The 15,817-nt window shown below is 43.2% G+C and overlaps 1 protein-coding gene across 8 annotated transcripts in view; it reads right to left on the bottom strand.

Annotated features, from left to right (window-relative positions):
• Window positions 1–15,817, bottom strand: part of TBC1D8 (TBC1 domain family member 8) — a 121,157-nt gene that overhangs the window by 65,298 nt on the left and 40,042 nt on the right. For 5 of the 8 annotated variants that reach the window (XM_033401766.2, XM_033401767.2, XM_033401762.2 and 2 more), the window contains exon 2: window positions 15,135–15,290. The exons of 1 other annotated variant lie outside the window; for it this stretch is intronic. In XM_033401766.2, coding sequence (XP_033257657.1) covers window positions 15,135–15,290 — 156 coding nt within the window. The remainder of the gene's footprint in view (window positions 1–15,134; window positions 15,291–15,817) is intronic. 2 more of the 8 variants (XM_033401761.2, XM_004277743.4) reach the window with 1 other exon arrangement.

The following is a 15,817-nucleotide window of genomic DNA, read 5'->3' as shown; positions in this document are numbered from 1 at the left end:
TGAATGGATAAAGAAGATGTGGTGTATATACACAATGGAATACTACTCAGCCATAAAAAAGAATGGAATGATACCATTTGCAGCAACATGGGTGGATCTAGAGATTATCATTCTAAGTGAAGTAAGTCAGAGAAAGACAAATATCCCATGTTAACACTTATATGTGGAATCTAAAAAAATGATACAAATGAACTTATTTACAAAACAGAAACAGACTCACAGACATAGAAAACAAATTTACAGTTACCAAAAGGGGAAGGGGGGGAGGTAAATTAGGAATTTGGGATTAGTAGATACACACTACTATGTATAAAACAGATAAGCAACAAGGACCTACTGTACAGCACAGGGAACTATATTCAATATCTTGTAATAACCTATAATGGAAAAGAATCTGAAAAAGAATATATATATATATGTATTAACTGAATTACTCTGCTGTACACCCGAATCCCTGTAAATCAACTATACTTCGATTTTTTTAAAAAGGCATAAAACCTGGATAATTAACCTCCACCTATGTGAACATGTTGTAAAGTCAGAAGTGAAAGCAGGATAAGAACATGGGGCAGAGAATTTCACACTCCCTGAATTTCCTTCTTATTTTTAGTGTGTTTTTTTTTTTTTTTTTTTTTTTTGCCGTACACGGGCCTCTCACTGCTGTGGCCTCTCCCACTGCGGAGCACAGGCTCCGGACGCGCAGGCTCAGCGGCCATGGCTCACGGGCCCAGCCGCTCCACGGCATGTGGGATCTTCCCGGACCAGGGCACGAACCCGTGTCCCCTGCATCGGCAGGCGGACTCTCAACCACTGCGCCACCAGGGAAGCCCTCCTTCTTCTTATTTTTTAAATACAGCTCACTCCCCAGCCCAGGGCCATTCGAGCATGCAAGGTTCTAGCAGATGTCAGAGAAGTGAGGGACGGCGACAGTTTCAGTCATGGAAGTCAGCATGACCTGAGGATGAGGACACACCCACACCCGCAAGTCCAGCAGGGAAGGAGGGCTCTGGACACCACGTGAGTCAGGACGCTTCCACTCTGACGCTCTGCCTTCATCCACTGACGGCTAAGGAGTCAATCAGTAAAAAGTCACTGTTCTGAAACCCAGCTGCGTTAGTCACTCTCTCAACTTCTAAAATGGAAGGGACGGAACCGGATGTTTGCTAAGATCCCCTCCAGATGGTTTCTTTTGTCAAAGAAGCCATGCTCTGTGCAGAAGTGAGGCAACCCGTAAGATACTAGAGAAAAGTTTGATTCCCAGCTTTCAAACTTTATGTTTTTGTTTAGGTCATATTTATTCTGACGCATGTCAAATGAAAAAAAACAAATCGGGATTTGTAAGGTAAGGAGAGACTTTATGCAAAAGGATTATTACAAGAGGGAGAAAAGGGGCGATTTTTTTCCTCCCAGTTTTATTGAGATATAACTGACATAAAGCACTGTATAAACTTAAGGTGCACAGCAATAATGATTTCACTTACATACGTCATGAAATGATTATCACAATGAGTTTAGCGAACATCCTTCATCTCACACAGACACAAAATTAAAGAAATAGAAAAAAAATTTTTTTCCTTTTAATGAGAACTCAGGATTTACTGTCTTAAAAACTTTCATCTATTTATATATTTTTATATACATTTCATATATTATCATAATATTTCATATATATTTCATATATAACATACAGTAATGTTAATTATATTTATCACGTTGTACGTTACATCCCTAGTAGTTATTTATCTTGTAACTGGAAGTTTGTACTTTTTGACCCCCTTCATCCAATTCCCTCTCCTCTCCACCTCCCCCCACCTTCGATAACCACAAATCTGGTCTCTTTTTCTATGAGTCTGTTTGTTTTTGAAGTACAACTGACCTACAACACTGTTAGTTCCTATCACACAACACAGTGATTTGCTATTTCTCTATGTTTCAGAAAAGGGACTACTGCAACAGAGAAAACTCAGACCTTGGGGTCTTCAACGATCTCCCCAGTTTAAAAGCATTTTACAAAAATGACTTTTGACCTTCAAATTCACTAAGTCTAAAAGTTAGACTCAGCACTTGCCTGCTTTTTAAGTAACTATAAGCACCATCGCTAGTGCAAGAACACCTTCAGTGAGTTTAATTATTGAAAAATTACTTTATTGAAAACAGTTAAGAGCCTGGTGATGGAAACATCCCAATAGAAAAGAAACGTCAACCACGGTCCCCCTCCGTAACTTCCAAGTGTAAATCCACGTAGAAAATGCCAGCCAGTGTTGTTCCGACGAATCCCAAGCAACTCATACTGCGTGACCTTAGGAAGTGCTCACAAAGACGTTCTAACTTTCCTCCTGCAGGGCTGCCTCCCAGACTTTCCCTGAAGTGCACAGCAAGTTCTGTTCTTGAAAAAGGATCTGGCTGGTACTTCCTTTGCTGCCCTGGCACAAAGGTCACCAAGACAATAATCTGATCCGCCCTGGAACATTTCCTCCCGTAAGAAAACTCTCTCTCCAAAGACAAAGCAAACAGTGATGCAGAAAACAAGAAACTGAAGCACCCACCACGGTCAAGGACAGAGATAAGGGATGACACAGCAGAAAGAACAGTCTGACAGAACGTTCTGTAAGAACCCTCACCTGGGCCACCGGGGAGGTCCCCCTGACGCAAGATGTGCCCCTGGCAAGTCATGAGGAACCTGCACGTTGCTTCTTCCCTCTCCAGGGCCAATAATTACTTACACATTGCTGAGAGGCTCAGACAAGGAAAGTACAGGAGAGGAAGGGATTTTTTAAACTGGAAAGCATAACTCCTGTGATTCTCACTTTTTAAAAAACATATCCCACACGTTGTTAGCAAAACTATCGCAGCTTCCTTCGGCGACCCTTGAAATTTCAAAATCATGTTTTTTCATTTTCCAAATCTAAAATATTAACAAAGTTTTATTTGAACTACACACATACCTGCTCCCAAGATGCAGATGTGCTTCTGCCCGTCCAGGCTGTATCTCCCCCTGGTCCGCAGGAAATCCACACTCCGCTGCCGGGGAGGGCTGTCACGGCATCACTCTCACCTGCTACCATTTGGCTCCTTTTTTTTTTTCTGTTTTCCTGCTCTCCCTCATTTCACTCAAGACCAGGGACAGACCTTGCTAGGAACACTAAAACCTTGCATGACACTGTCATAAACAGTCACAAAACTAGCCGGGCAAAATGACTCTGGAGTCCAAACGCAGGCCATAAGGACATGAGCATTATTAAAAGGCCACCTGGATAAAGATGTTATGAGCTTGGGCTTCCCTGGTGGTGCAGAAGAGTAACCGCCGCTCACCGCAACCAGAGAAAGGCCGCGCACAGCAACAAAGACCCAATGCAGCCAAAAATAAAAAAATAAATTTATTAAAAAAAAAAAAAATATATATATATATATATATATATATATATATGCTTCTTTAAAAAAAAGATTTATTGATCTTCTCCTGAAGCTTCTGCTCTCTTGGCCACGTTCTTTGCAGGACACCACCCTGGTTGCCTCTAAGCACGGCAAGTCCTCTGTCTGTAACCAGAAAAGACAGCCCACCCCCCATCTCAATGAACTGACATGACAAGGACTCAAATTACTGCATGATGAATTCAACTCCTGCAACAGTCCAGGCAGATAATCCAGAGTCTTGCCTCAGTATTCTCTGCTCCCTAAAAGCAGGCAAAGAAAAAACAACTAGCTCACTGTCTGGGGCCACGGTCAAGAATAAAATGTATGTGTGGCTAACAGAGCAATAGCTGTGAGAATCCCCTACCAGTAGGAACACGAAATAACACATCAGTAACTCGCAGCGTGGCACAGCCTGGACTCGACTGCAGGCCAAAGCACAGCTGAGGCCACCAGACACAGAGAAACGGCGACAGCGTCCTGTTCCTCCAGGGCCCCAAAGAGCTCTTTGCAGCCTAGGTGTCAACTCGGTCAAAGGCCGAGGCCCCTGCAGGCTGGAGCCCCGTCCCTGATCCCCTCTCCCTGCTCTTTTCTCCTCCCCTCCTGTCCCTGACTACGGGCTGCCTCCCAGGAGTCTCCTTTCCTGGTTCTACACACCGTGCACTTGGTTCCTACTCGTGCACCAATCACTGCCTATCTGATTTCAAAAAGAAAGCAGACACACATTATTCAGCCTTAAAAGGAAAGAAATTCTGACACACGCCATGACATGGATGAATCTTTTTTTTTTTTTTGAACTTTTTAATCATTTGCATATTATTTCCTAATTTGTCTCCAGCTTCTGACATGGATGAACCTTGAGGACATTATGCTAAGTGAGATAAGCCAGCCGCAAGAGGGCGAACACTGCAAGATTCCACTTACAGGAGGCTCTTAAGGTCATCAAGGTCAGAGAGACAGGAAGCAGAGAGTGGTTTTCAGGGTCTGGGGGAGGGAGGAATGGGGAGTTAGTGTTTAACGGGTACAGAGTTTCCATGTGTGAAGGTGAAAATTCTAGAGATGGATGGTGGCGATGGTAGCACAACAGTGTGAACGTGCTTAACGCCTCTGAACTGTACACTTAAAAATGGTTAAGCTGGACTATTCACAGTAGCCAAGACATGGAAGCAACCTAAGTGTCCATCGACAGATGAATGGATAAAGATGTGGTATATTTATACAATGGAATATTACTCAGCCATAAAAAAAATTTGCAATAGTGCCATTTGCAGCAACATGGATGGACCTAGAGATTATCATACTAAGTGAGGTAAGCCAGAGAAAGACAAATATCATATAGTGCTTGTATGTGGAGTCTAACAAAATGATAAAAATGAACTTATTTACAAAACAGAAGCAGACTCACAGACACAGAGAACAGACTTGTGGTTGCCAAGGGTGAGGAGGGTAGAGGAGGTATGGATCAGGAGTCTGGGATTAGCAGATAAACAACAAGGTTCTACTGTATAACACAGGGACTTATATTCAATATCCTATAGTAAACCGTAATGGAAAAGAAAAAGAAAGAAAAAAATGGTTAAGCTGGTCAATCTTATATTTCACCACAATAAAAAAAAATTTTATTTTATTTTTTTTAAAGAAAGCAAGTAAGGCTCGGTGCTTTGTGACCGCCTGGAGGGGTGGGATAGGGAGGGTGGGAGGGAGGGAGACGCAAGAGGGAAGAGATATGGGAACATATGTATATGTATAACTGATTCACTTTGTTATAAAGCAGAAACTAACACACCATTGTAAAGCAATTATTCCCCAATAAAGATGTTAAAAACAAAAAAAATAAAAGAAAGCAAGCAAGACCCCGGTTTTGCAAGTTCTTCTACTGTTCAGTGGTCCTGGTGGCTGGTTACAGAGCTCAGACTCGGATAGCCCTGGGCTATCCCTGGCCCTGGTTTCTCAGAAAGGGCCCATGAAGTCTTATCTGTGATTACACGCACCACCTTCCTTCCCTTTCCTACAAACAGGAGTCTTGACTGCTGAGCCCTTGACCTTCTCTTGCATACTTTACCCCTCATTCACCCACTGCTATTTACTGAGCTGACCACACTCCAGGCTCTGCCCTGGGCACTGGAGGGTCAGTAGTGAGCACGACTCTGAGAAAACTTTGATTTTCATGAGGCAGGTAAGCATTTAAATAAAAGGGAAACCTTCAAACAGCCTCCTCCGTTCCGGCCCTTGAGTCCTTCCAGTACTCAGCTCTACTAATGTTTCCCTTTTATAAAGCCTTGGGATTCTTTGATCCATGTAAGTTAACAAAATACTGGTAATAGCAACTTCTCTCTCCTTCCCACCACAGCCACCCACAGATCTCTGTTGCCAAATAATAATCATGTTCACCCACGAAATTATCTCCCCAGCTCTTCCACCTCTGCTTAAAAAGAAACAGAAAAAGTTATCATGGAAATTCTCCCCATACTGCCGCGTGAGCAGCCAGAGACAAGTGAAGATATAAATCATTCCCGTGGGCCGCGCTTCCTGTTCCTACCACGTCCTGGTGCCGCCCAGGGCTTTCCTACAGCGCCTGTTTGTGCTTTATCTGAGACGCAAAACCCTGGGCAGGGAGCCTTTCTCAATGCTCAAGACACAATAAAATATTAAATGTGGTGAGTCAATATCACTGTGCAAGATGCCCAAGTGACTCCCAGAAGAGGGCTAAGTACCTAAATCAATACCACAAGCCTGAGTCACAAATCCCTTTCCCGTCCTCTCTTCCCTAACCCAAGAAAAGAGGCACTGGAACGAACAACTGCCTACTCGGACCTTCTGTGGGCAAAAGGACAGAGGAAAATGAAGCATCTGCAGACCTGCCATGGGTCACGTCCAAGGCAAGCACCTACTCAAGTGGAAACCAAAGGAAGCAGATCTTTTTAATTTATTTTCTAAGTGGAGTCTAGTTGACTTACAATGTTGTGTTAATTTCAAGTATACAGCAAAGTGATCCAGTTATATGTATGTATCTATTCTTTTCAGATTCTTTTCCCTTATAGGTTATTACAAGATATTGAATGTAGTTCCCTGTGTATTACAGTAGGTCCTTGTTGCTTATCTATTTTATATATAGTAGTGTGTATATGTTAATCCCAAACTCCCAATTTATCCCTCCCAACCCCCCTTTCCCCCTTGGTAACCATAAGTTTGTTTTCTATGTCTGTGAGTCTGTTTCTGTTTTGTAAATAAGTTCATTTGTATCATTTTTTTAGATTCCACATGTAAGCAATATCATATATTTGTCTTTGTATGGCTTACTGCATTTAGTATGATAATCTCTAGGTCCATCCATGTTGATGCAAGTGGCTTTATTTCATTCTTTTTACGGTTCAAGGAAGCAGATCTTGGTTCAACAGAAAGAATGGCCCAAGAATTAAATCTGCTGAGAACAACGACACTGCCAGGGGTGGTGGGGATTCAGCGTAAGCTGCTGCAGCCTTTACAGAAGGCAGTTGGGAAATATACATATCAAAGGTCTTATAAATGTACATCCATCGGATGCAACAATTCCTTATTACAGGCACACCCCAGAGATGCGGTGGGCTGGGTTCAGAGCACTGCAATAAAGCAGATAGCACAATAAAGTGAGTCGAAAAATTTTTTGATTTTCCGGGGCCTATAAAAGTTACGTTTACACTATCCTATAGTCTGTTAAGTGTGCAACAGCATTACGTCTAAATAAACAATGGATATTGGTTCAAGATGGCAGAGTAGGACGTGTGCTCACTCCCTCTTCCAAGAGCACCGTAATCACAACTAACTGCTTAACAATTATCAACAGGAAGACACTGGAACTCACCAAAAAAGATACGCCACATCCAAAGACAAAGGAGAAGCCCAGTGAGATGGCAGGAGAGGCGCAATCACAATAAAATCAAGTCCCACAACCACTAGGTGGGTGACTCACAAACTGGAGAACACTTATACCACAGAAGTCCACCCACTGGAGTGAACGTTCTGAGCCCCACGTCAGGCTTCCCAACCTGGGGGTCCAGCAACGGGAGGAGGAATTCCCAGAGAATCAGACTTTGAAGGCTAGTGGGATTTGACTACAGGACTTCGACAGGACTGGGGGAAACAGAGACTCCACTCCTGGAGGGCACACACAAAGTACTGTACACATCAGGACCCAGGGGGAGGGAGCAGTGATGCCATAGGAGACTGAACCCAACCTACCTCCTAGTGTTGGAGGGTCTCCTGCAGAGGCGAGGGGGGGGCGGCTGTGGCTCACTGCGGGGACAAGGACACTGGCAGCAGAAGTTCTGGGAAGTACTTCTTGGTGTGAGCCCTCCCCGAGTCGCCATTAGCCCCACCAAAGAGCTGGGTAGGCTCCAGTGCTGGGTCACCTCAGGCCAAACAACCAACAGGGAGGGAACTCAGCCCCACCCATCAGCAGACAAGCCTATTAAAGTTTTACTGAGCTCTGCCCACCAGAGCAACACCCAGCTCTACCCACCACCAGTCCCTCCCAGCAGGAAGCTTGCACAAGCCTCTTAGATAGCCTCATCCACCAGAGGACAGACAGCAGAAGCAAGAAGAACTACAATTCTGCAGCCTGTGGAAGCAAAACCACATGCACAGAAAGATAAACAAAATGAAAAGACAGAGGATTATGTACCGGATGAAGGAACAAGATAAAACACCAGAAAAACAACTAAATGAAGTGGAGATAGGCAACCTTCCAGAAAAAGAATTCAGAATAATGATAGTGAAGATGATTCAGGACCTTAGAAAAAGAATGGAGGCAAAGATCGAGAAGATGCAAGAAATGTTTAACAAAGACCTAGAAGAATTAAAGGACAAACTAACAGAGATGAACAATGCAGTAACTGAAATGAAAACGACACTAGAAGGAATCAACAGCAGAATAACTGAGGCAGAAGAACGGATACGTGACCTGGAAAACAGAATGGTGGAAATCACTGCCGTGGAACAAAATAAAGAAAAAAGAAATGAAGACAGCCTAAGAGAGCTCTGGGACGACATTAAATGCACGAACATTCGCATTACAGGGGTCCTGGAAGGAGAAGAGAGAGGGAAAGGACCTGAGAAAATATTTGAAGAGATTATAGTTGAAAACGTCCCTAACATGGAAAAGGAAATAGCCACCCAAGTGAAGGAAGTGCAGAGAGTACCAGGCAGGATAAACCCAAGGAGAAACACGCCGAGACACATAGTAATCAAACTGACAAAAATTAAAGACAAAGAAAAGTTATTAAAAGCAACAAGGGAAAAACAACAAATAACATACAAGGGAACTCCCATAGGGTTAACAGCTGATTTCTCAGCAGAAACTCTACAAGCCAGAAGGGAGAGGTACGATATATTTAAAGTGATGAAAGGGAAGAATCTACAACCAAGATGACTCTACCCGGCAAGGACCTCATTCAGATTCAATGGAGAAATCAAAAGCTTTACAGACAAGCAAAAGCTAGGAGAATTCAGAACCACCAAACCAGCTCTACAACAAATGCTAAAGGAACTTCTCTAAGTTGGAAACACAAGAGAAGAAAAGGACCTACAAAAACAAACCCAAAACAATTAAGAAAATGGTAATAGGAACATACATATCAATAATTACCTTAAATGTAAATGGATTAAGTGCTCCAACCAAAAGACAAAGGCTCGCTGAATGGATACAAAAACAAGACCCATATATATGCTGTCTACAAGAGACCCACTTCAGACCTAGGGACACATTCAGACTGAAAGTGAGGGGATGGAAAGATACTCCATGCAAATGGAAATCAAAAGAAAGCTGGAGCAGCAATACTCATATCAGATAAAATAGACTTTAAAATAAAGAATGTTACAAGAGAAAAGGAAGAACACTACATAATGATCAAGAGATCAATCCAAGAAGAAGATATAACAATTATAAATATATATGCACCCAACACAGGAACACCTCAATATATAAGGCAAATGGTACAGCTATAAAAGAGAAAATCGACAGTAACGTAATAATAGAAAGGGATTTTAACACCTCACTTACACCAACGGACAGATCAACCAGACAGAAAATTAATAAGGAAACACAAGCTTTAAATGACACAACAGACCAGATAGATTTAATTGATATTTACAGGACATTCCATCCGAAAACAGATTTCTTCTCAAGTGCACATAGAACATTCTCCAGGATAGATCACATCTTGGGTCACAAATCAAGCCTCAGTAAATTTAAGAAAACTGAAATCATATCAAGCATCTTTCCCGACCACAAAGCTATGAGATTAGAAATCAATTACAGGGGAAAAAACGTAAAAAACGCAAACACACGGAGGCTAAACAATATGTTACTAAATAACCAAGAGATCACTGAAGAAATCAAAGAGGAAAACAGAAAATACCAGGAGACAAATGACAAAGAAAATACTATGATCCAAAACCTATGGGATGCAGCAAAAGCAATTCTAAGAAGGAAGTTTATAGCAATACAATCCTACCTCAAGAAACAAGAAAAATCTCAAACAATCTAACCTTAGACCTAAAGGAACTAGAAAAAGAAGAACAAACAAAACCTAAAGTTAGTAGAAGGAAAGATATCATAAAGATCAGAGCAGAAATAAATGAAATAGAAACAAAGAAATAATAGTAAAGATCAATAAAACTAAAAGCTGGTTCTTTGAAAGGTCAACTAATCTATCACAAAGGAGGCAAGGATATAAAATGGAGAAAAGACAGTCTCTTCAATAAGTGGTGCTGGGAAAACAGGACAGCTACATGTAAAAGAATGAAATTAGAACACTCCCTAACACCATACACAAAAATAAACTCAAAATGGATTAAAGATCTAGGGACTTCCCGGGTGGCGCAGTGGTTAAGAATCTGCCTGCCAATGCAGGGGACATGGGTTTGAGCCCTGGTCCGGGAAGATCCCACATGCCACGGAGTAACTAAGCCCATGCACCACAACTACTGAGTCTGTGCTCTAGAGCCCACGAGCCACAGCTACTGAGCCTGTGTGTCACAACTACTGAAGCCCACATGCCTAGAGCCCATGCTCCACAACAAGAGAAGCCACCGCAATGAGAAGCCTGTGCAATGCAACGAAGAGTGGCCTCCGCTCGCCGTAACTAAAGAAAGCCCATGTGCAGCAGCAAAGACCCAACGCAGCCAAAATAAATAAATAAATAAATAAGTTTATTACCAAAAAAAAAAGTGGATTAAAGACCTAAATGTAAGACGAAATACTATAAAACTCTTAGAGGAAAATATAGGGAGAACACTCTTTGACATAAATCACAGCAAGACCTTTTTTGACTCACCTCCTAGAGTAATGGAAATAGAAACAAAAATAAACAAATGGGACCTAATGAAACTTAAAAGCATTTGCACAGCAAACGAAACTATAAACAAGATGAAATGACAACCCTCAGAATGGGAGAAAATATTTGCAAATGAATTAGCAGACAAAGGATTAATCTCCAAAATATATAAACAGCTCATGCAGCTCAATATTAAAAAAAACAAACAACCCAATCAAAAAGTGAGCAGAAAACCTAAATAGACATTTCTCCAAAGAAAACATACAGGTGGCCACGAAGCACATGAAAAGCTGCTCAACATCGCTAATTATTAGAGAAATGCAAATCAAAACTACGGTGAGGTATCACCTCACACCAGTCAGAATGGGCATCTTCAGAAAATCTACAAACAACAAATGCTGGAGAGGGTGTGGAGAAAAGGGAACCCTCTTGCACTGTTGGTGGGAATGTTAAGTGATACAGCCACTATGGAGAACAGTATGGAGGTTCCTTAAAAAACTAAAAACAGAATTACCATATGACCCAGCAATCCCACTACTAGGCATATACCCTGAGAAAACCATAATTCAAAAAGATACATGCACCCCAATGTTCATTGCAGCACTATTTACAATAGCCAGGTCATGGAAGCAACCTAAATGCCCATCAACAGATGAATGGACAAAGAAGATGTGGTACATATACACAATTATTACTCAGCCATAAAAAGGAACGAAACTGGGTTATTTGCAGAGACATGGATGGACCTAGAGACTGTCATACAGAGTGAAGTAAGTCAGAAATAGAAAAACAAATATCGTGTGTTAATGCATACATGTGGAATCTAGAAAAATGGTACAGATTAAACTGTTTGCAAGGCAGAAATAGAGACACAGATGTAGAGAACATCTACATGTTCTCTACAAGCGGGGGAAGCGGGGGATGAATTGGGAGATGGGATTGACATATATATATGTCAATATGTCAATTGACATATATATATATACACTAATATGTATAAAATAGATAATTAATTTTAAAAGAAGACCTATTTAAGTAATAGAAAACATGAGGAGATGAAAAAATAAATAACAAACAATGTACATGCCTTAATTTAAAAAAACACCATATTGGGCTTCCCTGGGGAGCAGTGGTTGAGAATCTGCCTGCTAACGCAGGGGACACGGGTTTGAGCCCTGGTCTGGGAGGATCCCACATGCTGCGGAGCAACTGGGCCCATGAGCCACAACTACTGAGCCTGCGCGTCTGGAGCCTGTGCTCCGCAGTAAGAGAGGCCACGACAGTGAGAGGCCCATGTACCGCAAAAAACAAAACAAAACAAAAAAAAAAAAAACAAATAAAAAACAAACAAAAAGAACGTTTCCTTAAATGATTAAAGAAATCAATCTGGGGCTTCCCTGGTGGCGCAGTGGTTAAGAATCCGCCTGCCAATGCAGAGGACACGGGTTCGAGCTCTGGTCTGGGAAGATCCCACATGCCGCGGAGCAACTAAGCCCGTGCGCCACAACTACTGAGCCTAGGCTCTAGAGCCCGTGAGCCACTACAGAGCCCACGTGCCACAACTACTGAAGCCCGCGTGCCTAAAGCCCATGCTCCGCAACAAGAGAAGCCACCGCAATGAGAAGCCCACGCACCGCAAAGAAGAGAAGCCCCCGCTCGCCGCAATTAGAGAAAGCCCACGCACAGCAATGAAGACCCAACGCAGCCAAAAATAAAAAAAAGAGAAATCAATCTGTGTCCTGGAGGAGCACGTGGAGTTGCAGAAAAATGTAACATGGTATATGCTCAAGGGAGTAACAGGTTATAACCAAGTTCCTAAAGGGACTAATGCTACTGAACTTCAGTGATAAAAAACAGTTATCCCCACAAAAAGCACATCACCCACAATGGCGGAGGCAGGAATCAGACCAGACTGAGATTTCTCCCTTTGCCACTTAAATACTGAAAGACCCCGAAGTGATGGCCACCAAGCTCCACAGTCTGGCCAGAGCCCATCAGACCCAGCCAAGGTGTCATTCGAGTTCAAAAGCAAGGCACAAACACTTGCAAATGTGAGATGTTATTAGGAGAAGAAAACAGGAATATAGCCAATTAAGACAGGAACCAAAATAAAAGACTCTGTGCTGGGAAAGCTGTACCTGATGGAAGCATTAAATCAATTTACATAGAGAACTGAGCCAAATAATGGTGGAAAGTGTGGTTACAGAAGAGAATGGAAATTACCACGTACAATGAATAGTAAGACTTTTAAAAATGAGAGCCTAATGGACATATATACACCACCAAATGTAAAATAGGTAGCTAGTGGGAAGCAGCGGCATAGCACAGGGAGATCAGCTCGGTGCTTTGTGACCACCTAGAGGGGAGAGATAGGGAGGTTGGGAGGGAGACGCAAGAGGGAGGGGATATGGGGATATAAGTATACATATAGCTGATTCATTTTGTTATAAAGCAGAAACTAACACACTATTGTAAAGCAATTATACTCCAATAAAGATGTTAGAAAAAATAAAAAATGAGAGCCTGGGGAAGCAGGGGAGGGATGAGAACGCTGACATCCCTGTCCTTCAGGAGGGGAGTCAATGAACATTGCCAGAACGGAAACACTGTCTTCAAAAGCCACAATTCTGACCTTGTCATGCTTTTAAACATCTCTCCCCTTGACCTTAAATGAACCTTTTAGAAAGTAAGTGCTCGGGGTTTATTTGAAGTTTAACAGTTCTTTCGTTTCACTTCAGCATCTTTCCTTTTATTGAAATCCACTAAAAACAATATTTTTATCATAAACTAGCACTGTCAGACAAGCTGCATTTTTATAAAGCACGTCTATCCTTCTTCATAACTATCCCCGGACTCGTCTAAATGCATTAGAAAGTTGTGTTGGGAATTCTCTGGCGGTCCAGTGGTTAGGACTCAACGCTTTCACTGCCGTGGTCCCAGGTGTAATCCCTGGTCAGGGAACTAATATCCCCAAGCCACGCAGTGTGGCCAAAAAAATACAAAGAAAAAAAAAAAAAGTTGTCTGGATGATGTGACCCCAGTGTCACTGGAGGTCCCCTTGGGTGCCTAGGATGTGGGGCAAGATATATTTTCTTATCTGTACTTTCCAGTATTAACTGATTATATTGAGCGTGCATCATTTCATCACTTAATGCAAATAGAGAATGATTTGTTCAAAAAAAAAAAAAACAGACTGGAAAAACATGCCAAGATGTGAACAGCTGTTAGTAATGGTGGATATGGATGACAATTTTCTTCTTTAAACTTTCCTGTATTTTTTCCAGGAAAAAAAAAAAATTCATCCAATGTTGTTCAAGAATGTGAGGTGACAATGAAAGTTTATGGTAATTAGCAAAATGTTAAGAGGAAAAAAACACAACTAGAAACCTCTGTGGAGAGGCACACACGCAGACACAAGAGTGATTAGCACCAGATAAAAGGTTATAGGTGATTTCTTTCTCCTCCTTTCTTACCTATTTTCTAATTTCTGAAGGATGAACATTTAGTACTTGTGTAATTAAAAAGACACATCTTGGGTTTTTTTTTAATATACATTATTTTATTTATTTATTTTTGGCTGCATCGGGTCTTCGTTGCTGCACACAGGCTTTCTCTAACTGCGGCACGCGGGCTTCTCACTGCAGTGGCTTCTCTTGTTGCAGAGGACAGACTCTAGGTGTACAGGCTTCAGTAGTTGTGTCATGCAGGCTCAGTAGCTGTGGCTCACGGGCTCTAGCGCTCAGGCTCAGTCGTTGTGGTGCACGGGCTTACTTGCTCTGCGGCATGTGGGATCCTCCCGGACCGGGGCACGAACCCGTGTCCCCTGCATCGGCAGGCAGACTCTCAACCACTGCGCCACCAGAGAAGCCCCGGTTTTGTTTTTTAATAGAAGTGGCTTCTCAGGGTGCAACGATTCCCAGCCCCAGAGGAGCTGGAGTGACGAGGCGGAGTATTGGACAGTGCATGCAGGAGGAACTGAAGCTCAGCTGGAGAGGATGCGAAGGTGATTTCTAAATTCCCGTAGGGCTCAGCAGTCCAGTGATTCAGTGCACACATGGAACAAGGGTGAAGGCTGGCATAAGACAGACCCAGCCCCAGACGCCTCCCCTGCCCTGTTACGGTATATGCACACGCCCCGGACTCGTGTGTTATGTCAGACACAAGATGAAGAAAACAGCTGGATTCACAGCCCCCTGGACCAACACGCCACTCGAAAGCCTGGATGCCCAAGCTTAGAGCCTCTACACACTTCCAATGGTTGGAAAAGAAAAACAAAAAAAGAAAGGAAGAACAAAGAGCTCATGGCAGCAGATGAGGTTCTAGAAGGAGTTACCTTCTAGCGTCACGACCATGCAGATACTCATGCCCAGACCTCAAGGTGGGGAACACTCCACCTGGAACAAAACTCACCCGTGGCCACGGCCCAGTAAACGTCCGATCCACTCAGTAACTCACCACATGCTATGGGAGAATACACCTGGGAGCCGGGGACCTGGAGGAGAATTCGAAACGGAGCGACCCGGGCGTTGGAATCCAGCACCGCGTCCAGGGCCCCCACCAGGCGACCTTCAAGAGACAAGAGGACAACACACATGTGAGCACAGGAACAGACAGGCCAGCAGCCCACGTGCAGCCACCCGCTCCCCGCGCACGTGCCCTGCCTCTAGGCTCGACCCCGGGCAGCAGGCCTGGTGTCCAGCTCGCGAAGCCCGGAGATCTAGCTGCCTTGTCCCGTTTCAGAGCATCTGGAACAGAGGCCGGCATTTGCGGCCACTCAGAGCAGATTTGCAGAATCAATGAGTGAGTGAACAAGGGGCCCCCGACAAGCCACCCAAGCGAGCTGAGTCTTTGGTTCCCCCAGCGGCATGGTACAGGAGGCCACAGCATGCAGTAAATAAAGGGTAGGGATCCAGAGTCTGACGGCCTGACTTGAATTGTGGCTCCACTACTTTCCAGCTGTGTGACCTTGGGCAAGGTGTTTAACTTCTCTGTGCCCCAGTTTCCCCATTTGTAAAATGGACTAACCACAGTGTATCTTCCTCACAAAGTAACTGTGAGAATTAAACCAGTTAATGTATGCAGCATTCAGAGGG

This window comes from Orcinus orca, chromosome 13 (genome assembly GCF_937001465.1).
Source record: "Orcinus orca chromosome 13, mOrcOrc1.1, whole genome shotgun sequence".
NCBI lineage: Eukaryota > Metazoa > Chordata > Mammalia > Artiodactyla > Delphinidae > Orcinus > Orcinus orca.
The sequence above is the reverse complement of the archived record's forward strand: the minus strand, read 5'-3'. Positions and strand labels throughout refer to the sequence as shown.